The 24,301-nt window shown below is 44.4% G+C and overlaps 1 protein-coding gene across 1 annotated transcript in view; it reads right to left on the reverse strand.

Moving 5' to 3' along the window:
* The window catches only part of LOC138969533 (FRAS1-related extracellular matrix protein 2-like), a gene marked incomplete in the record, with an annotated part of 314,415 nt that overhangs the window by 257,684 nt on the left and 32,430 nt on the right, over window positions 1-24,301 (reverse strand). Inside the window, 9 exon segments of the mRNA XM_070342359.1 lie at window positions 13,023-13,224; window positions 13,913-14,161; window positions 14,553-14,874; window positions 16,564-17,078; window positions 17,332-17,616; window positions 18,178-19,176; window positions 22,073-22,342; window positions 22,866-23,120; window positions 23,608-23,820. Coding sequence (XP_070198460.1) covers window positions 13,023-13,224; window positions 13,913-14,161; window positions 14,553-14,874; window positions 16,564-17,078; window positions 17,332-17,616; window positions 18,178-19,176; window positions 22,073-22,342; window positions 22,866-23,120; window positions 23,608-23,820 — 3,310 coding nt within the window.

Genomic DNA, 24,301 nt, shown 5'->3' on the forward strand with positions numbered 1-24,301 from the left:
ACGGGGGTGGACATTAGCCGGACAAAGCCAGTGTCACGTCTCTTGCTGACCATTCAACCTGATCACTGTGGGGGACAAAGGACTCTCTGTTGAAGATGCTGTCCAGTGGAAACCGTTAGCAGCGTGATTCAATGGAGACGTGGGATAATAGGAGTGAAAGGGGGGGGGGGGGAGGGGGGGGGGGGGTTTAGGCGTGATATTTTTCAAACGGTTAGTAGGGAAAATTGTTTGTAGACGCTTTGAAGTCAAGACGGTAGGCTAAGCCTCAGGGCACAATACAATACAATATAAGACAATACAATATAAGACCATACAATACAATACGATACGATACGATACGATACGATACGATACGATACGATACGATACGATACGATACGATACGATACGATACGATACGATACAATACAATACAATACAATACAATACAATACAATACACCTTTCTTATCTCAATTGCAGAAATTCATTGTGTGGCTGATTACCAGACCATTCAACATAATTAAAATTAAAACACTAATATATGTTAACTCAATCAAAAACCCTTTACAACCATCCCCTCAGACCCTTTACTAAATTTCAAGGCACTGATCGAGTAACTTGATCTGTCAGGGCATTCAACATGTAAAAAGGCGTATTTGTACGGCACGCTCAGCTTAGAACTGAATCAGATTATCTTATGCGTTTTGCGCTCTTCTACCAACCTTGGAATCAGCGTTCAACTTTTCGTTTTGATTTAAAACTGGCTACTTGTAATTGCAGGTATGGGAAAACCCCGTTACGTTTTACGTTGTGGACAGCAACTAAGGCAACGCAAGGACAAGTCACACAGTAGGTCACCCGACAGGTTAAAGCATCTGCAGGTCATACCTGTGACAGCGTGTGGGATAACCAGGTATAAGTCGCACGACACACTTTCAAGTTTCGCGCTGAAAAGCGTTGCCGTTGGCAGGTGAACATATTGACCGATGTATACATGCAGTTTGAGCTTCTTACGGTTTAAACTAAATATTTATTTCTGATGAACTGAAAACATTGAAAAGCTTCTTTTGCTTATTTCGGATGATTGTGAGCAGGTTTTTCGTGCGGAATGTCAGACAGAACTGTATGAACTGAGTTCCTGTGTGGTCAGAAGCACGAGCAATCCATACTAAGAAAGATCCAACATTAAAAAACCCACTTTAAAAAGGCTATTAAGACGTAGACAAATGAAAGTGGGTCTAAATCATTCAAGAAAAAACCCGTGAGTGTTGGCGCTGTGGCAGAAAATTGGGTTGTTTCCAAAACAAAATAAGCTAAAACATACCTGTTTGGGTAAATCAAAGCACAAAAAAAAGAAACTGCTTGTTGACATAAGCAAAATTGAAAAAAAGTGCAACATCCTCAAAAAGAATAAGAACAAAATGAAAACAAACAAAAGGGAAACGAAAAGGAAAATGCTTGTTGACACAAGGAAGTCACGGGCGCGCAGAGGGGGCATAAAATACAATGAATATATTATAAGATAAGATAAAAAGAGGAATTCACTAAATAGTGCGGGCGTTCTGACAAAAAAACGAATCATTTTAGAAAACAAAACAACACACCCTGACACTGAGGAGAAAAAAAACACCAAAGAAACACAAGAAAGAAGAAGAAGGGGAGAGAAGCGCACGATGTTGATAAGTCACAGGGGGGCATCAGATCGCATCAAGATCCTCCACCTATCCACACACCGGGAAATCACACAAATAGAAATAGCAGCAGCCTGCATCTTACTCTATATCCCAAACACCAACATTCTTCTTCCAGCATGACACCACGCGCGCTATTCTTGCAGTACTATTTCCTTGTTGTTTTGCCTATGGAAATGATCATATATTCTGTTGTGAGTATAGCGCGCTATGACTTATAAGACGTAAGTCTTGACAAGCGTTCGCCCTGATTGTGCCCCAGGGAAAATAGCCATTCTGGCACGGCGCCCTTAGCAGCGGGAACCACACGATCATAGGGACGCCTTGACACACTGACATAAAGAAGAGGTGGGTGAAAAACAGAAGAAGAAAAAAACACGAATCTGAAGGCTTATAGGAGAGCGATTCTGTCGGCAATGCGAGCAAAGGTGCCAACACATGAAAGCAGGGTTTGCAGGTAAACAGGTAAAAAACGCAGGTAATAAAAACGCACGACCTGAAGCCGTTGGCAGAGCTCAGGTATGTGGCAGAATGACGAGTGGATGTTTCGTCGAGAAGCGATTGACTCAACTCGTGTTGCCAATAGCTTACATAATGAACATGCAAACATCGCTGCCTGCATGTGTGTGTATTTTAAAATGACTTCTTCTTTAGTCGTGCAGAAACTAATCTATGTTCTCAAGAACTTATTGTTTTGAAGATTATTTCTACTTTTAGCCTCTGTCATCCTAATACAGTTTTGCAAAGTTCTTCTCTTCTCGGGACCAATAAACACCAACACATGCATTCAGGAAAAAGGAAGAAAAATTGGGCAGCCCCGCACTATGGCAGCTCGCTTTCTCCAAGGAGAAAGCAACATGACTTTACGTGAAAGAATATCTGAAGAACGAAAACAGATATACATGTATAACACAATCGTACCTTGCCAGAATGATAGTTATCAAGGACTATGTTAGTTTTGTGTAAAGGGTGAATTAAATATTGCCAGTGTTATTGCGAAGACCCTAAAAACTAACTCTCGAACCTCCTTCCTCCGTCCATTCAACCCTCCCTCCCACCTCTCTCTCTCTCTCTCTCTCTCTCTCTCTCTCTCTCTCTCTCTCTCTCTCTCTCTCTCTCTCTCTCTCTCTCTCTCTCTCTCTCTCTCTCTCTCTCTCTCTCTCTCTCTCTCCCTCTTTACGTACGATGTGTCTGGAAACACCTCCGTGCGGAGGGGTTTTGCGGCCGGCGCAGCAAAGATAAAGAGGGAAAATGTTCTCGGCTCGCGCGGCAGCAAGCACTATGTCTCTGTACTGTGTATGCCTATTCTCTCTCTCTGTATGCCAATTCTCTCGCTCCCGCTAAGTCATACGTAAAAAGATCTCTCTCGAATGCAGCATTCAGAATCAGTGCAGTAAAGCACAATGCAGCAACAGCCGGCTTGGTGGCATGGGACGCCAGCACTACCCTCCGTCATCATGCCAACATAGGGAGGGTAGAGAGCATCACAAAGAATATTTTTTTACGATCAAATCAACGATTCAAATGCAGTGTCGCTGAGTTTAGACTAGTGTTCGTGTTCCACTGGCCCGTGACACTTCAGAGGAGCGCCGTGGTTCCTTGCAGCTGGTGTAAACGTTTGCAAAGAAACGGTCTGCTTTTCACAATGTTGTTTATTGAATTTTATGTTCATGAGTGTGTATGTGCGTGTGTGGAGTGGGGTAGGGGGTGGGGGTGGATGGGTCACAGGAGGTAGCAAAAGCAATGTTACAAATTTGATTTTGATACTTCTTCTTCTTCTTCTTCTTCTTCTTCTTCTTCTTCTTCTTCTTCTTCTTCTTCTTCTTCTTCTTCTTCTGCGTTCCCATGATTTTGATACGAAAGATGGCTTGTGATAATTAATTGTATCGAATATGAGAAAACATATTTTGATTTTCACCTTCACAGGATTTAATGTCTATTGCTCACACCTCCTTCACGTGTTCTTATCACTTCAATGAACAATCATTGAACAATCAATGAACAATTAATGAATAATCAATGAGTCAACGCATCGTCCAATCGTGACTTTCCCAACGGGTCTCTTCTCCTCAAAAAAGCATAAACAAATCCCTCCATCGTGAACAATCCTCGTTCCACCATGGAAGATTCTATCATACAAAGGGGAAAGAAAAGAGGGGTAATGCGGTGCACATATTTGTGGCAGTATTCTTGTTGCATCGTTCGTGTGGCATCATGCTTTTTATCTTGCCATCGAGCCTGAAGGAGGATGCAGTTAGAGGATGCAGTTAGAGGATGCAGTTAGAGGATGCAGTTGGAGGATGCAGTTAGAGGATGCAGGCACAGACAACACACAAGTTACGAGCGGGAAGGGGGTGGGTGGGGGTGGGTTTGTCAGTGGCATCGCGTGGCACTATCACTGTGTATCGCACTCCTTGCCAGCTCTGCCTATAAACAGATCATCATCACCACCACCACCACCACCTCCCCTTCCCCCCAAAAAACAACGACCCCCCCTCTCCCCCCATTCTGCACAGCACTCCAGCATCGCGCTCCCTCCGCCCCCCCAGTCTTCCATGGATCCACTTCTTTATCCTCCGCTCTTGATCTTGACAATTTGCCCCCTCGAGCCACAAGCGAAGAATTCGCGGAGATTGTTTCCTGATATATTTTTTCAAGGGTCCACAAATCTGGCAGTGGTGGTCTCGGCACAACCTAATTCTGTCTCGCCAGCGGGATTGTTGCTGATTTTTGAGCGATTAAAACCGAACAGCATGCTTGTTGCAATATTTCTTCCCTGAGCGTTGAAGGCACACTCGTTCCTGTGTGAACAGTCATGTCAAACAGCTCGGTTCTGACCAGGCTTTTGTTACATGGAATAAGACCTAGAGCATACAGCCTCCCATTGGACACATACTACAAATGAACAGCCTGGCTGCCACCTTGGCACAGTTGGAAATATTGATGAATTCATTTCTTGAAAGCCACTGATGGCTTTTAAATCATTTCATCAAAACATTTGTATTGACCACAGCCAGCAGTCAGGGTGTTGATTTGTTAGTACGTCAGACAAAGTTGACGGGTGGTCTTATCCCATGCAAAAACATGGTCAGATCTCAGATGTTGAGACCGGCTGTTTTTATCAGAAGAAACGTGCCTTTAAAAAATCTACGATTGCAATTGTCCCCGTGCCTTGAGTTCCTGTGTAATTTATGTCTCTAGGTGTCAGCAATCACTACGTCTCCGCCCCCGTCTTCCAGCGATCTGTTTACATTCCGTGTATCCAGGAATTATTTTTCGAGATTAAAACGAAGGGATCTAAAATATCAACCGAGCAGTTTATGAGTGTCACAGTTTCTGACACCCCGGTAGTGCACACAGTTGTGTTTTCAGGCAACGATAATTCTACTTCCCACCCCTGTCTTGGTTTAAGCGTGTTTTTATTAATTTCTTGTATAAACGTTATAAACCCTTACATACCTTTAGGGCGGGTTCTTTACTACAATAACCAAACAAAAATACAGTTGGCAACCCCGGCAAAACAGTGCGTGTCTGTTCCACAGTTGAGAAAAAAAAGTACAAACAAACAAAAACTGTACACTGTGTTGCATGTGAGAAGCCCAAGGATGTTAACAATCTGAAGGACACCACGCAGCCATTGCAATTTCTCTGTCATTACCCTCAAGCGAAACAACATTCACAGAGTAAAAAAAACAAAAAAAACAACCACTACCACTTGGAGAGTAAGCAGAAAGCAGAACGACAGAAAGTGGGGACATTGCAACAAGGACAGCTCACACCCTTGAAGACAGTCATGCAACAATATAAATGTCGAGGGCCCCGACTTGCCGTTTTCCATATCATCGTTTCCAGTCTAATCACAATATAATTGTATAGTGTTCCTTAAACGCTCCCTTCAAGATCAAGCCTGGCTATACCTGTGCAAAGTTGCCTTCAACGTAATTATTTTCAGGGTCAAGCCTCACGTACATGACGTCACGAAAACACAGCGAGGATTACAGAACACTCTTTCTACTCTACAAGAAAACATAACATTCTCCTGAAGCCACAGGTGAGCATGTCTAAACCCAAGAAAACAAAGCAAAGGTGGCTGCAACATCTTTCTACCATTGAAGGAAACAAAACATCTTTCTACCATTGAAGGAAACAAAACATCTTTCTACCATTGAAGGAAACAAAACATCTTTCTACCATTGAAGGAAACAAAACATCTTTCTACCATTGAAGGAAACAAAACATCTTTCTACCATTGAAGGAAACAAAACATCTTTCTACCATTGAAGGAAACAAAACATCTTTCTACCATTGAAGGAAACAAAACATCTTTCTACCATTGAAGGAAACAAAACATCTTTCTACCATTGAAGGAAACAAAACATCTTTCTACCATTGAAGGAAACAAAACATCTTTCTACCATTGAAGGAAACAAAACATCTTTCTACCATTGAAGGAAACAAAACATCTTTCTACCATTGAAGGAAACAAAACATCAAGCCTCCCGGAGGCCACAGGTAAGCACATAACAAGGGTAAGGATAGAGAGGTGGGGGTAAAGGAGCAAGGAAGGATGAGGGGGAAGGGGGTCGAAGGTGGAAAAGCTAGCTTATACTATGTGATCTTACGACCCCGTCTCAACAAGCTACGAGAAGTTCAGCTGCCTTGCACCCCCCGGGGAGCAAGTAGGCAAAACAAACCGTGGCCCAGTCGGTTTGATAGGAAAGAAAATAGCTCAGCTGGGTGGTCTCCGTGTTCCTGGCCACAGACACACGTAAGTGGAGACAGATAATTACCACACACTGGCACAGTCACACTCATGTGTACGGTATGGGAAGTTGATTCAACTTTACGCAGGTTACAGTATATATATATATATATATATATATATATATATATATGTATAGGTTACAACACGAGTTGACTCATTTTATATGGCTTGTATTTCAGTCAAGACCCAGCGGATGAATATCATCGGGAGACACGAGCCTCTGGCGAGTGGCTCTCGATTGATATTCCCGCTGGGTCTTGACTGAAATACAAGCCATATAAAAAACCACGAGTGTTGTAATCTGTATATCCCATTCTACCATCAAACACAAAGTGTAGACTCCTAGCGGCACTGTTGCGATCTGTGCAGGGTAAAACTGTTGCCAGCGAGACTTAGCCCTTTTGCAACCTTAAACTAAGTGACCGTCGCTGAAAAAATAAAACGAATGAGTGCATCGATAAGTACGCGGTAACACTACTTTCAGACCATTTAAAAGCTTTAAGTAAAGGTTCATAAGTTGCAAGAAAGTAATGAAGTCGAATAGAAATTAATTTAGTTGAAGCGCACAATTCTTTTGTTTTGCGTTTCAGGTCGGCAGAACGGGCGAAACGGGTTTGGGACCCATTTGGCTTACTCGATTCAGAATCGATTCCACGTTGTTTTTCTCGAACGTGTGTAATTAGGCTTATTGACAGAGAAGCAAATTTTAGGGAACAAATATGAAGGTTTAGATTTAACCATTTGCTCCCTATTTGAAATGTATCTACGTGATAAACTGTTTTGCGAGTGTGTTTGCATGGATGAACTTAAACTGGTATGGGTGTGAGGAAAACGCGACCGACACGTCTGTCACCGCCGATTGATTGCATTTTGAAGGAATATGACTGGATTACGGAAAAATATAAAACACGTGAAACAGCCGATGTTTGATAGCTGAAGGCGCACACCAAAACACACTACCGACAGATTCTCAAAAGTCGTCTGCTAACGATGCAAGGGGAGGGTACTCGTGTTTTTGTTTTGGTTCGCTAGCATCTGGTTATCTTGTAAGTTGAATGTTCGTTTTTTTCGACCTGCATTGCTTTCATAATGAAAGAAACTTTTGCTTATTGCATCTCATACATCAGATCAGTTCTGAGATTCATTTTTGCGTGCAACTGATATGGTTTTCTGAGCCGTGCAATACGATTTTAGAACTTCATACAAATGTGTCACATTGTTCGGCGCGAGGTCAAAGGTCGGGAGGAAAGTAGTCCTTTGCCCAAATCGGAATCTGCACTATCATATATTTTTTGGAGTCCATGATGTATTTATTGAGCTATAAAAATACAACATATATACCCATACTGAAGTAACAGAGACAAAGAGGGGAGGTCATGGGATATAATATATACCGGGTGGGCCATAAAAAGTGTCCACATTTAATTTGTTAATATTTTTCCTGTAAAGTGATATTTTCTTTTCTGTTTCAGATAGAATTTGAGACAAGCATCTTAGAATTCTTTTAAAGCCTGAATGGATCGCATTCCAGTACAGGAAAGGACCAAAATCGTTGAACTTTACTTTGCTACCAATTCTGTGGTTCTCGCCCAGCGCGCTTTTCGGAGAGAGTTCCCTGGCACACACTGTCCATGTGCGAGAACTGTGAAGCGCCTCGTGGATAAATTCAGAAAATGGTCGACCACTATGTCCTTTATTGTTATCTGCGAGACTACCAGTGTTCCTGAATTTATCCACGAGGCGCTTCACAGTTCTCTCACATCGACAGTGTGTGCCAGGGAACTCTCTCCGAAAAGCGCGCTGGGCGAGAACCACAGAATTGGTAGCAAAGTAAAGTTCAACGATTTTGGTCCTTTCCTGTACTGGAATGCGATCCATTCAGGCTTTGAAAGAATTCTAAGATGCTTGCCTCAAATTCTATCTGAAACAGAAAAGAAAATATCACTTTACAGGAAAAATATTAACAAATTAAATGTGGACACTTTTTATGGGCCACCCTGTAATTATGGAGACAGAGAGCACATAATTATAGGAGATTCTGAATCATTTTTCACGGGCATTGGCATTCGTATCCCAGTTGTGTCACAGAGCCCTGTTTTCAGCCAAGGCTGCACACAGGAACTTGATTCCATTTTACGCAGGCAGTAGTAGAGAGGGAGAGAGATATTGTTTCAGTTTCTTCAGTTACGGTCAGTGGCATGCGTATCTCGCTAGAAATGCGTCCCAGATAACCTTTCTGATTCAAGACTTTAACTGGTGGAAGCCGTTGATTCAACTTTACTCGGCTGGTAAGTTTAGATTTATAAAGAGACAGATATATTGAATCAGTTTTCACTGCCAATTGCAGTTGTATCGAGGTAGCGAATACGCGTGACTAATACATGTTTCAGTAAATAATGTATATTGGAAGATGATTCAGCTCAGCTTTACACTCGTAAGAGTAGATAGGGTGACAAATACCGAATTAATGTTCACGGTCAATGCACCGCGTATCTCAGTTGATATGCGTTTTCACAAACGATAACAGGTATATATTTCATTTAAGCCAAGAATAAATCAATGAACGAGCAAACACCAAACGCACCAGGGCTTTGGCACACGATCTGACATCGGAATTTGGTCAGTCAATCATCAAAATCCAAAGTGATCGCATTGATTCAGTTTTTCATACAAAGCCTTGTAAAGCTAATATGGACATTTACACCGCCAAACCCTCCACACATTATACCATCACGATCAGTGGCCCAAACTACAGTCGCCCAAAGCAGTGACATTTCAACAAAGCGCAGTGTTTGTGTACTGTCAACTGTGTTACGGCACGGGATACTGAAACCAGGCAACGATATACTGAAACCAGGCAACGATTACGTCACGTGCGACGCTTTCGAGGTCACACGCATCCCTGGTAGTTTAACACTGTCTAAGCAGGTCATTTTAAAGCATGACTACCACTATGAATGTCGCGTGTTTAAAAAAAAAAAAATCTTTTGTTCATTTTTACATTTATTATATCATCATATCATAGAGGGGGAATCGAGACGAGGGTCGTGGTGTATGTGTGTGTGTGTGTGTGTGTGTGTGTGTGTGTGTGTGTGTGTGTGTGTGTGTGTGTGTGTGTGTGTGCGTGTGTGTGTGTGTGTGTGTATGTCTGTGCGTGTGTGTGTGTGTAGAGCGATTCAGACCAAACTACTGGACCGATCTTTATGAAAGTTTATTACATGAGATTTCCTGGGAATGATATCCCCGGACGTTTTTTTTCTTTTTTCGATGACGTCATATCCGGCTTTTTGTAAACGTTGAGGCGGCACTGTCACACCCTCATTTTTCAATCAAATTGATTGACATTTTTGTAAAGCAATCTTTGACGAAGGCCGGACTTCGGTATTGCATGTCAGCTTGGTGGCTTAAAAATTAATTAATGACTTTGGTCATTAAAAATCTGAAAATTGTAATAATTTTTTTTTTATATATAAAACGATCCAAATTTACGTTCATCTTATTCTACATCATTTCCTGATTACAAAAACATATAAACATGTTATATTTGGATTAAAAACAAGCTCTGAAAATGAAAAATATAACAATTATGATCAAAATTAAATTTTCGAAATCGATTTAAAAACAATTTCATCTTATTTCTTGTCGGTTCCTGATTCCAAAAGCATATAGATCTGATATGTTTGGATTAAAAACACGCTCAGAAAGTTAAAACGAAGAGAGGTACAGAATTGCGTGCTATGCAGCACAGCGAAACCACTACCGCGCTGAACAGGCTCGTCAGTTTCACTCCGTTATGCACAAGCGACGGACTACGGTCATTGTGAAAAAATGTAGTGCGTTCAGTTTCATTCTGTGAGTTTCACAGCTTGACTAAATGTAGTAATTTCGCCTTACGCGACTTGTTGTTGTATGTTGTTTCGTCAACTGAATATATAATTTAATAATGTGTCGTCTGCCCGAAATTGTCCACGCAAAACACGAAGTTGCTTAGGACGAGATTAAGCAAGATTCGAATTCGAATCGAGGGTGAATGTCAGAATGAGAACACGTTGAAAATCGAGAAAGTGCACATGTTTCTGGAAAGTTCTCCTGTAATGTCAAGTAATATTATTCTGCCAGTGCAATACATTTTAGAATATGATCAAGAAAAGTTCCCAAAAGGTTCGTTTCTCACACAAAAAGGCTCGACGTAAACAAAAAGGAATGAGAGAAACAAAGAAAAGAAGAATAACTTCCTGCCAGACAGCTAGACAACAGGCAAAGACAGTACGGAATGTAAAAGATAGCAAGCAAATGCATTTTTCATGTCCATAATACGCTCCACCGTGAAACTTCATTGTGTTGACATCAAATTATCAGAGGGTGGGGGGGGGGGGGGATGGTAGGGGTCCGCAGATTGAATTAGCCTGAAACAATCGGGAAAAACAAATACGGCTGACAAAACTGTACAAAGTTTCGTAACATGCTCTGTCGGTCTGAGAAAAATGCTGACTCGAAAACTTGAAAAAAGAAAGAACTATGCCTTTTCTTGACATCTGTACAACACAGACAAGCTGGCACCAGAAACACAAAACAGTTTTCATACAGTAGTTTACGAGTGGCATCGCACGCAGCAGGACACGTCATTACACGAACATGCCGTCATCAAAAGGGCGAGCCAAGAAACGACCAAGGGAGAATGACCGATGGACAGATAAATGGACAGACAGACAAACAATGCTGCAAGGACTCGCAGACAGACAGACAGACAGACAGACAATGCAACAAGGACCCGCAGACACAATTGAAAGGGATCTGAAGCCAGGTAAGGCCAACAATAACAACATGTTACACTAAGGTATCCAGACTTAAAACAACCTCACACTCTACCAACCAACCCTATTGTCTCTATACTACCCCAATCCAACATGTTTGTCTGGCCTTGTAAAAAACAACCCACAACCTGTGTGCAGGTGCAAGGGAATGCAAGGCAAGAGGTATATATGACAGAGAGGGGCAGAAGCAATCACAGTCGTCATGTGTGTTTGCCTGACAGCTCTGCATGTTGACTTGCCAACACTCAGACAGCCTTACTGAATGTTTGTCTCGGTTAGTGTGAGTGTGTTTTATTATTCGCCCTATGCCACTGTTAGATAAGCTTGTGTGTGAAATGAGTGCGTTCGACAGCATCAAGACTCGACGAACTCGAAGTAGTAATACTTCGTAAGTCTCAGACACTCTAATTAGTATGTTTGATCGCCGTCGTCAACAACCCCCCCCCCCCTCCTTCCGCTCCTTACTCAAACGACCTTACTTATTAGTTCTGTGAAAAATCCTTATCCTCAGGTTTCTGAGCATTGATGCCTGCCCCTCCCCCCCCCCCCCAATCCCCTCTACTCCTCCAAACTAGATTACTCAATCGAGCTTACAGTACTTCAAAAGTAACGGTAAGCTTCTCCGTTAGCAAGGTGTATGAGCTTGTAAACACATGAGAGCGGTGGTAAAAGAAATGCATCTGGGTCTTTCCTGGCAAAATTGTATAGAATTGTATAAAAATGTCCACCAAAATACCCGTGTGACTTGGAATAATAGGCCGTGAAAAGTAGGATATGCGCCGAAATGGCTGCGATCTGCTGGCCGATGTGAATGCGTGACGTATTGTGTAAAAAAAATTCCATCTCACACGGCATAAATAAAATCCCTGCGCCTTGATAATGTGCGCGATATAAATTCCATAAAAAAAAATTAAAAAAATCTCTGCGCTTAGAACTGTACTTACGGAATACGCGCGATATAAGCCTCATATTGATTGATTGATCTACATTCCCTCATCAAAAAGACGGGCCAAACCCGTCAGAGGAAAATTACAGACATACAGATACTCGCTGCTAGAAGAAATAACAGATACAAATAGAAGAACACACGCATGCTAAATATCGCGTAAAGACTGTAACTGCCGAATATTATTCTTATTTACGATTTCTTCCGTTGAGAAGAACATCCAACTAACATGGGAACATTGACAAACAGTCAGCAAACAGTCAGCAAACAAGCCGGGAAGAATGGAAATTACTTAAAGGGAACATTAAAATGGATTCACAAAAGGCAGACAACAAAATAGCTGACATATGAGCAGCGACAATAGAAAGCACTTTACAATAAGAAAAGACAAGACAAGACAAGACAAGACAAGACGGGACAAAACGGGACAAAACGGGACAAAAACGAGACACAAGACGGGACGAAAGGAGACGAGACGAGACGAGAGAAGATGGGACGAAACGGGACGGGACGAGACGAGACGAGACGAGACAAGACGAGACGAGACAAGACGAGACGAGACAAGACAAGACGGGACGGGACGAGACGAGACGAGACGAGACGAGACGAGACGAGACGATAGAACGAAACGGGACGAGACGAGACAAGACGGGACGAGACGAGACGAGACAAGACAAGACAGAAGATCGGACGAAACGGGACGAGACGAGACAAGACGGGACGAGACGAGACAAGACAAGACAAGACGGGACGAGACAAGATAAGACAAAACACCACACTCAAAACACCACACTCATAAAGAACAAACAAAGTGGTCAAACTGACCTTGTGTCCAGTTGCTGATGGACCTGTTGCCCAGAGCCCGGTTGATGAGGTAGCCGTAGCGGGGAGGGGAGGACAGCACATACAGCAGGTTGTCGTCAGGCGAGTCGCGATCCTCCACGCTCAGAACCCGGGGTGTGATGGCGAAACCAAGCGTGTCCCCGCCAAGCTCGCTCAGCGAGGAGGCGCCCCGGTTGATGCTCACCTGGGAAGTAAAGGATAGCCGCGAAGTGTTAGGAATCTTTTTGATTTATATGCTTTATTATTTTCAATTTTTATTTTATTTTCTATTTCAATTTTTATTTGTTTTATTTTGTATTTGTTTTATCATTTTTATCAATTATTTATTTATTTATTTATTCATTCATTCATTTATTCATTTATATATTCATTTATATATTGGGGGGGGGGGGGGGGGTAGTGGAATGTGGGCAATGAGATTTTCCTTATTCTTGGTTACAGACATTGCCACTTGAATCTTTGAGTCTTGATTTGAACTGACTGGGCATAAGACCATCGGGCAAATCGCTAAGTTCGATGTGTTGCTGCCAGACACCGAAACTCAAGTCTGCTTTCTGATCATTCAGGATGGTATCGCATGTACACAGACTACAGCCACCAGCAAGAATTCAGTTCACTGCAGTCTTTGTTCTGGGTTTGAGCTGAAATAACAATTTTGTATAACCAGAATAAAAGTATAATTCATACACTGAAGTCTGAATTAATTAGGCTTGTATTCTACAACGTTGACCGCGTCCGACGTTGTTGAAGTTAGAAAGTTTTCTACAACCAGGATAGTGGTTCAAGACATAACAGTTACGATCTGTTCCTATGGTTGGCCCAAAAGGGTCACTCTCACACAGGAAACTGAAGTCACAACACGAAACACCCACCTGCGGTATTCCATTGTCGACGGGAGTGATTTCAATATTCATCGTCTGGGGCCTGCGCGTGGTGGCCGAGGTCTCTGGATAGACAAAGAAGTCTGAGTGAGTGCCGTCAGTGACGGTGAAGGAGAAACTGTCGTCTGCTGTCTCGGACTGGTCGTGCTGGTAGCTGATGAGGTTCTCGTTGAGGTCCGCCATGGTGAACACCGTCACCACACGCGTGTTGTTGAACAGCAGCAGGCCGTGGATTGGTACCTGGAAGGAGGGAACAACCGTTTATTGAAGGGTTTCAATCAGTTGAATGAAAGGATAGCACCGGGTACTATTCTAAACTGATATCCGTTTCTTACCGGCCTTTTTTGACTAGAGGCAACAAATGCAAATAAATAAACAAACGTTAATGCCCTCTTTTTTTGTCATTAACGTCAGAATGCTTTACTAGCTGTCTAGAGAAAAATACGTAAGACCGAATTTGAATACATCCAAAAGCTACCGATTATAGACAACAGTCCTTTTGATGATTCTTCGGGAAAGTTTCAAATATTCGCAGAGACATGTCTCAAGGATTCCGAATCGTTCCGAATCGTTGTTAATCAAAAATAACACCTCATCAACCTAGCACACACATAACATCTGAGCCACCAACCTGAGTGACGGTGAAAATGACGCTCTCGTCAGGAGTATCGCGGTCCTCGGCGTTCAGCTCGAACGGTGTGATCAGTTTCTTTCCCCCTTCCTTCAGGCGCAGGGTCTGAAACATGAGCACTGGCTTGCGGTTGTCGATGTCACTGAGCGAGATCCTGAAGGTCCTAGCCACTGGGTTGAAGCCGTCCGTCACCTCGAACTCGAAGGAATCCATCTTCATCTCGTCGCCGGAGTTGTGGACGTAGCGGATCTTGTTTCCTGCCAGTTCCAGCTGGGTGAATGTGGTGATGGGAACGCCAGGCATGTCCGCACTCTCAAGGTAGCTGTTAAACAGAGGAATGAATCATCTGAAATCTTGTTCTTTATTGTCTGATCTTCAAGGTAGCTGTTAAACAGAGGAATGAATCATCTGAAATCTTGTTCTTTATTGTCTGATCTTCCTGTCTGTTTGTTTGCTAGTTTCTTTCGCTTGAAAGCCTATAGTAAAGCGTACTTTTTTTGCAGTTGTTAATGGTGCTTCCATTTCTAAGTTCTGTTTCAAAATTAGTTTTCTTAAACACCGACACTAAGAACGAATACCTTAACTGTGCACAGCTGTGAAACTGAACTATTGCAGCATGAACATGCTTACACTTCAGCACCAAGTAATCAAGCAGTAAGAACTAATAAAGACATAATGAAACTGTCCACAAGAAGATATAATGAAACTGTCCACAAGAAGACATAATGAAACTGTCCACAAGAAGACATAATGAAACTGTCCACAAGAAGACATAATGAAACTGTCCACAAGAAGACATAATGAAACTGTCCACAAGAAGATATAATGAAACTGTCCACAAGAAGATATAATGAAACTGTCCACAAGAAGACATAATGAAACTGTCCACAAGAAGACATGATGAAACTGTCCACAAGAAGACATGATGAAACTGTCCACAAGAAGACATGATGAAACTGTCCACAAGAAGACATAATGAAACTGTCCACAAGAAGACATGATGAAACTGTCCACAAGAAGACGTAATGAAACTGTCCACAAGAAGACATAATGAAACTGTCCACAAGAAGACATGATGAAACTGTCCACAAGAAGACATAATGAAACTGTCCACAAGAAGACATAATGAAACTGTCCACAAGAAGACATGATGAAACTGTCCACAAGAAGACATAATGAAACTGTCCACAAGAAGACATAATGAAACTGTCCACAAGAAGACATAATGAAACTGTCCACAAGAAGACATAATGAAACTGTCCACAAGAAGACATAATGAAACTGTCCACAAGAAGACATGATGAAACTGTCCACAAGAAGACATAATGAAACTGTCCACAAGAAGACATGATGAAACTGAAACTGTCCACAAGAAGACATGATGAAACTGTCCACAAGAAGACATGATGAAACTGTCCACAAGAAGACATAATGAAACTGTCCACAAGAAGACATAATGAAACTGTCCACAAGAAGACATGATGAAACTGTCCACAAGAAGACATGATGAAACTGTCCACAAGAAGACATGATGAAACTGTCCACAAGAAGACATGATGAAACTGTCCACAAGAAAACATAATGAAACTGTCCACAAGAAGACATAATGAAACAGAACAGGGAACACGAGGATATGGACACCTTTTTGCCGGTATTGGAAAAAAGGTTTCTCTGTTGCTGTATGTGTACTTTAGTGACGATAAACTTCAGGTTTCACATACAAAGAAGTTCAATCATCATCTGTCCGGTATGTTGCAGACTCGCTGTACACATACAGACAGACACACACACGCAACCTGGGGTCATGACCCTCTCTATCCCAGTCTCCCAGAATACATTCAGTCACAACTTGACTGACTGTAAAAAGGTTGCCGTGTCGCTGTACTCACCCTCTAGAAGGAGCGCTAGTGACGATTAACTACAGGTTTCACATGGACAGTTTCATATTCATATGTCCGGTATTTACTGAACTTGACTGACTGTAAAAAGGTTGCCGTGTCGCTGTACTCACCCTCTAGAAGGAGCCCTAGTGACGATGAACTGCAGGTTCTCATCAGGCGTGTTGAGGTCAGTGCCGCTCAGCAGGTCAGTGGTCAGTATGGCGGTCCCGCCCTCGGGCAGCTCCACCCCCTTGTTGACCACCCGGGGAAAGATCATGTCCAGGCCCTCCACGGTGACGTAGAAGTAGCGGTCAATCAGCGGGTTGAGGCCGTCGGTCACGTCCAGCTTGATGAGGTCACGTATACCTCCGGGCCCCGTGTGCACGTACTGGATGTGCCTCAGGTCGATGTCTTGCTGCGTGAAGTTCATGCCCTGGGTAAGGTTGGACACTGAGGGTCCCACCACCCTCTGCAGGTAACCGTACCTGGGCTTCTGGCGGATGATGAAGGTCAAGGTCGGGTCGCTGGAGTCGAGGTCCTCGGCCTTGAGCATGTCATTGTTGATGACCTTGGTCTCCCCGGCGTTGTCCAGCTCCAGACCGTTGTTGACGGTCAGTCGGGGCGTCTCGTCGTCCACAGGGAACACCTGGGGGAACATAACAATCATCATTACAGGAAACACCTGGGGGAACATAACAATCATCATTACAGGAAACACCTGGGGGAACATAACAATCATCATTATCGCAACGGCAACTACATAGAACAATCAACAGCAGTTAAACTTTTTTTTAAAAGGGGCTATTTTGGGAGAGACAACAACAACAACAACAACAACAACAACAACAACAACAACAACAACAACAACAACAACAACAACATGTAACACTTCCTCCCACCTTGATGGGCACGGTCTTGGAGATGTTGTGCACGCCATCCACGAGGTAGAACTTAAAGACGTCGGTTGTCGTCTCGCTGTCGTCGTGCTCGTACTCGATGGTGGACGCGCCGGAGATGTCGTCCAGCGTGAAGTTGGTGATGATGAAGCTGCCCTCGCGAGTCTGGCGCACGATCTTGCCGTGCTGGGGCTGCTGGGTGATGACGAAGGTCAGGGTGTCCGAGGGGTCGTCGCCGTCCACCACGTTGAGGATGGGCAGGTCGATCATCAGGTTGCCTCCCTCCACCTGCGGCAGGTATGGGGTGACATAGAGCAGTGGTTTACTGACAGGTATGGGGTGACATAGAGCAGTGGCGGTTTGTTTGTTTGCTTGTTTGTTTGCTTAACGCCCAGCCGACCACGAAGGGCCATATCAGGGCGGTGCTGCTTTGACAAATAACGTGCGCCACACACAAGACAGAAGTGCGGTAGCACAGGCTTCATGTCTCACCCAGTCACATTATTCTGACACCGGACCAACCAGTCCTAGCCCTAACCCCATAATGCCAGACGCCAGGCGGAGCAGAGCAGTGGCGGTTGACGGACAGGTATGGGGTGACATCAACAATGTTGCAGTGTTTTTTTTATTATTCAACATTTACCCTTGCAAGGAACAGCAACGACTGGTGGGAGAACAAGGGCAGTTAATAAAGTCACAACACAGACAGCCACAGACATGATATAAGGGAATCACTCACCACCATGAAGTCACAACACAGACAGCCACAGACATGATATAAGGGAATCACTCACCACCATGAAGTCTCAACACAGACAGCCACAGACATGATATAAGGGAATCACTCACCACCATGAAGTCCCTGAGAGAAATCTCCGGCTCCTCATCGTTGGTGGGGTAGATCTCGATGGTGAAGACGAACTTGGGCGAGAAGTTGATACCATCCGAACACTGGAAGGAGAACTGGTCTTCGCGAGGCTCCAAACCCTGGTGCACGCTCTGCACGTAGTTGATCAAGCCCAGACGGATGTCTTTGATGGTGAAGGAAGACACTGGGATTCCCACCCTGGGCTTCTCGGAGCCCGGAGCAGGAGAGATGTTCTCGAGGTAGCCGTTGTTGGGCTGCACGACGATCATGCACATGATGTCGGTGTCCTTGGTGTCGATGTCCTCGGCGTCCAGGTGGCGGGGGAGGATGGGAGCCTTGTCCGACTCCAGCACCTCGAAGGGCTGGCCGAGACTGACGATGGGGGGCTCGCTGTCCACCGGGGAGATGACCACCTGCACGATGATCTTCTCGATGGACCCAGACACCCTCAGGTCCTCCTTCCCGTCGGTCAGGATGAGGACGAAGGAGTCGTTACGACCGTTCAACCCCACCTCGCCCCCCGTGTGACGGTACTCCACCAGTCCGGCGTGCAGGTCGGCCTGGGTGAACTCGTTGCTCTGATCTCCGCCTCTCAGCAACAAGCCTTCGTACGGCGGTACCTCCAAGGCGAAGGTCAGCAGCATGTCGTCGGTGTCAGGGTCAGAGGCCTTGAGGTCCTCAGGGGCCAAGGTCACGGCCGAGTTCTCGTCCACGTGGATGACGATGGCGAGGATGCCCCCCTTGACGCCGACCAGAGTGGGAGACTCGTCGTCCACAGACTTGATGTCCACGTTGAGCGTGATAGGCACGTGGTGCACGCCGTCAGTCACGTCGATGATGAAGTTGTCTTCGCCGTCCTGGTCGCCAAGGTTGGTGTAGGTCACGTGACCGCCCATCAGGTCATCCCGGGAGAAGATGTCGCCGATGGCCAGGGGAGACTCGTCAAACTTGAGCATCCCGTGAAGAGGCAGCTCCATCACCTGGGTAAGGGGGGGGGGGGGGGGGGGAGAAGAACCACATATAAAGTCATGACCACCATATGCAGGTAAACTAAACAAGTCGCGTAAGGCGAAAATACAACATTTAGTCAAGTAGCTGTCGAACTCACAGAATGAAACTGAACGCAATGCCATTTTTCAGCAAGACCGTATACTCGTAGCATCGTCAGTCCACCGCTCATGGCAAAGGCAGTGAAATTGACAAGAAGAGCGGGGTAGTAGTTGCGCTAAGAAGGATAGCACGCTTTTCTGTACCTCTCTTTGTTTTAACTTTCTGAGCGTGTTTTTAATCCAAACATATCATATCTATATGTTTTTGGAATCAGGAACCAACAAGGAATAAGATGAAAGTGTTTTTAAATTGATTTCGACAATTTAATTTTGATAATAATTTTTATATATTTAATTTTCAGAGCTTGTTTTTAATCCAAATATAACATATTTATATGTTTTTGGAATCAGAAAATGATGGAGAATAAGATGAACGTACATTTGGATCGTTTTATAAATTTTTATTTTTTTTTACAATTTTCAGATTTTTAATGACCAAAGTCATTAATTAATTTTTAAGCCACCAAGCTGAAATGCAATACCGAAGTCCGGGCTTTGTCGAAGATTACTTGACCAAAATTTCAACCAATTTGGTTGAAAAATTAGAGCGTGACAGTGCCGCCTCAACTTTCACGAAAAGCCGGATATGACGTCATCAAAGACATTTATCAAAAAAATGAAAAAAACGTTCGGGAATATCAATCCCAGGAACTCTCATGTCAAATTTCATAAAGATCGGTCTAGTAGTTTGGTCTGAATCGCTCTACACACACACACAGACAGACAGACACACACACACACACACACACACATACATACACCACGACCCTCGTCTCGATTCCCCCCTCTACGTTAAAATATTTAGTCAAAACTTGACTAAATATAAACAAGTCGCGTGAGGCGAAAATACAATATTTAGTCAAGTAGCTGCCATTTTTCAGCAAGACCGTATACTCGTAGCATCGTCAGTCCACCGCTCATGGCAAAGGCAGTGAAATTGACAAGAAGAGCGGGGTAGTAGTTGCGCTAAGAAGGATAGCACGCTTTTCTGTACCTCTCTTTGTTTTAACTTTCTGAGCGTGTTTTTAATCCAAACATATCATATCTATATGTTTTTGGAATCAGGAACCGACAAGGAATAAGATGAAAGTGTTTTTAAATTGATTTGGACAATTTAATTTTGATAATAATTTTTATATATTTAATTTTCAGAGCTTGTTTTTAATCCGAATATAACATATTTATATGTTTTTGGAATCAGCAAATGATGGAGAATAAGATAAACGTAAATTTGGATCGTTTTATAAATTTTTTTTTTTTTTTACAATTTTCAGATTTTTAATGACCAAAGTCATTAATTAATTTTTAAGCCACCAAGCTGAAATGCAATACCGAACCCCGGGCTTCGTCGAAAATTACTTGACCAAAATTTCAACCAATTTGGTTGAAAAATGAGGGCGTGACAGTGCCGCCTCAACTTTCACGAAAAGCCGGATATGACGTCATCAAAGACATTTATCAAAAAAATGAAAAAAACGTTCGGGGATTTCATACCCAGGAACTCTCATGTCAAATTTCATAAAGATCGGTCCAGTAGTTTAGTCTGAATCGCTCTACACACACACGCACACAGACACACACACACACAGACACACGCACATACACAACGACCCTCGTTTCGATTCCCCCTCGATGTTAAAATATTTAGTCAAAACTTGACTAAATATAAAAATGGGTCAGGGGGGAAGTAATAGTCACAAAGACAGAGAAGGGGAATACAAAAGACAGATAGACAGTAAGACTAAGTCTTCAGGGAGAAGACACATTTTGATGTCAGTTTGTTTTTCTTAATTTACTTCTTCTGTGTTTTCAAGAAATGAATAGAAGAAGAATAGAAGACGAATAGAAACATTCGAGTCGGTATCATACTTTACTTGTTCTGTAATTGCTTTGTTTTGTGTCCAGTCCAGGGCAAACACTCACCTCAAACAGGGGCTCCTCGTTCCCCGTGTCTGGGTCCACCAGTCCAGGGCAAACACTCACCTCAAACATGAGCTCCTCGTTCCCCGTGTCTGGGTCCACCAGTCACGGGCAAACACTCACCTCAAACATGAGCTCCTCGTTCCCCGTGTCTGGGTCCACCAGTCCAGGGCAAACACTCACCTCAAACATGAGCTCCTCGTTCCCCGTGTCTGGGTCCACCAGTCCAGGGCAAACACTCACCTCAAACATGAGCTCCTCGTTCCCCGTGTCTGGGTCCACCAGTCCAGGGCAAACACTCACCTCAAACATGAGCTCCTCGTTCCCCGTGTCTGGGTCCACCAGTCCAGGGCAAACACTCACCTCAAACATGAGCTCCTCGTTCCCCGTGTCTGGGTCCACCACGTCCAGGGCAAACACTCACCTCAAACATGAGCTCCTCGTTCCCCGTGTCTGGGTCCACCAGTCCAGAGCAAACACTCACCTCAAACATGAGCTCCTCGTTCCCCGTGTCTGGGTCCACCAGTCCAGGGCAAACACTCACCTCAAACATGAGCTCCTCGTTCCCCGTGTCTGGGTCCACCACGTCCAGGGCAAACACTCACCTCAAACATGAGCTCCTCGTTCCCCGTGTCTGGGTCCACCACGTCCAGGGCAACCACTCACCTCAAACATGAGCTCCTCGTTCCCCGTGTCTGGGTCCACCAGTCCAGGGCAAACACTCACCTCAAACATGAGCTCCTCGTTCCCCGTGTCTGGGTCCACCACGTCCAGGGCAAACACTCACCTCAAACATGAGCTCCTCGTTCCCCGTGTCTGGGTCCACCAGTCCAGGGCAAACACTCACCTCAAACATGAGCTCCTCGTTCCCCGTGTCTGGGTCCACCACGTCCAGGATGTCAGGCGACAGGATCATGATGCCGTCCTCATCAATATTGATGGTTCCCTTGGTGATGACGGGCGGCTGGTTGTCCACCGGGTTGAGCAGCACGGTGAAGCGCTGGTTGGGCAGCACGTTGCCCGTCACGTCCTCCACGTCGAAGAAGAACTGCAGGATGCGTGGCACGACGCCCAGCTCGGCTGTCGGGGGCTTGAAGCACACCTTGCGGTGGTTCACCTGGTGAGAGGGATGGGTGTGTTAGAGTTAGTTTGTCATTTTCAGGCCGGGGAGATTCGTTGAGCTTGAGTGTGAGGTTTGTGAGTGACTGATTCTTCACTATAATAATATGTAACATGTTGTCTCTGTGTGTGTCTATGTCTGTCTGTCTGTCTGTCTGTCTGTCTGTCTCTGTCTGTCTCTTGTCTGTCTCTCTGTATCTGTTTATTTTTCTGTCTGTATACATGTCTCTCTGTCTCGCCATCTGTTTGTCTGCCACTCTATTAGTCTCTCTCTCTCTCTCTCTCTCTCTCTCTCTCTCTCAGTCTCTCAGTCTATCTCTCTCTCTCTCTCTCTCAGTCTCTCAGTTTATCTCTCTCTCTCCCCAGATCTCTCTCTCTCTCTCTCAGTCTCTCTCTCTCTCTCTCTCTCTCTCTCTCTCTCTCTCTCTCTCTCTCTCTCTCTCTCTCTCCCTATCTCTCTCCCTCTCTCTCTCTCTCTCTATCTCTCTCTCTCTCTCTCTCTCTCTCTCTCTCTCTCTGACCTGTGCCTGGGTGAAGAAGAGGATGGGCACCATGTCGTCCTCACACAGCACAATCTCCCCGGCCTCCATGGGCGTGTTGGAATCCGTGTCGAAGGGCGGCACGGTCACGTGGTACTTGATGTCGCGGTCATCCGTGTCGTCGTCAGTGTAGCGGAGCAGCTTGCGCTTGAATTCAGTCAGCTGGAACTCGTCCACCTCCATCTGCAGGCTGGTGCCCGGGTACAGGTAGGGCAGCTGGTCGTCCACTGGGGCAACCTGGAAGGTAAGGTAAGGTAAGGTAAGGTAAGGTAAGGTAAGGTAAGGTAGGGGCAGGTAAGGTAAAATGGTAGGATATTGGAACGTCTAATTTATGACAAAACAAAACATACAGTCACTTTGACCCAATGGTCTTTAACAATGGACAGACAGACAGACAGACAGACAGACAGACAGACAGACAGATAAACACTTATGATACTAATAATAAACGTAGCTTAGTAACATCGTCCATGTCACTTAAACCACTGAACCATGAATCACTTTCACATAAGTTCATTTTCATGAAAGTTATCCATGACGTGCAACAGTGGGAGCTGTGTTTTTTTGCAAACATAAACAAAACACACATTAAAACATACACAGTTGTAGACTATTAGATTACCAGTCGGCTTACGAATACAAATTTAATACGACCAAACAACAATTGAAGAGAATAGTGGACAGAAAATAACAAAAGCAAGACCAATCAAATCCGACTCCTGACCTTGACAATCAGCTCCTTGATGTCCGACTCGTTGGGGGGAGTGCCGCCGTCCTCCAGGTGGAAGTAGATGTGGTCGAGCAGGAAGTCTGAGCGGTGAGGGCCCACGTGACGGTAGAAGACCTTGCCGTCCATGATGTCGTCCTGGCTCCACTCGCCCACCACGCGCTCGTACACCCCGTTCTCAAACACCCAGTTCTCAGGGTCGTCCGGCACCTGGCGGGGAAAGGGGGAAACAGTCTTCGTCAGTGTGGAGAGAATGTTTTACGTAATGTGTATGTTTGACCAAAATATGAAATGTTATACACAGATATAGACAGTTGTCTTACGATACCGCTCTACTTCCGCTGACCATGCCGCACTCTCTCAAACACCCAGTTCTCACAGATAGAGACAGTTGTCTTACGATACCGCTCTACTTCCGCTGACCATGCACACTCTCAAACACCCAGTTCTCACAGATAGAGACAGTTGTCTTACGATACCGCTCTACTTCCGCTGACCATGCACACTCTCAAACACCCAGTTCTCACAGATAGAGACAGTTGTCTTACGATACCGCTCTACTTCCGCTGACCATGCACTCTCTCAAACAGCCAGTTCTCACAGATAGAGACAGTTGTCTTACGATACTGCTCTACTTCCGCTGACCATGCACTCTCTCAAACACCCAGTTCTCACAGATAGAGACAGTTGT

This window comes from Littorina saxatilis, linkage group LG6 (genome assembly GCF_037325665.1).
Source record: "Littorina saxatilis isolate snail1 linkage group LG6, US_GU_Lsax_2.0, whole genome shotgun sequence".
NCBI classification, from domain to species: Eukaryota; Metazoa; Mollusca; class Gastropoda; order Littorinimorpha; family Littorinidae; genus Littorina; species Littorina saxatilis.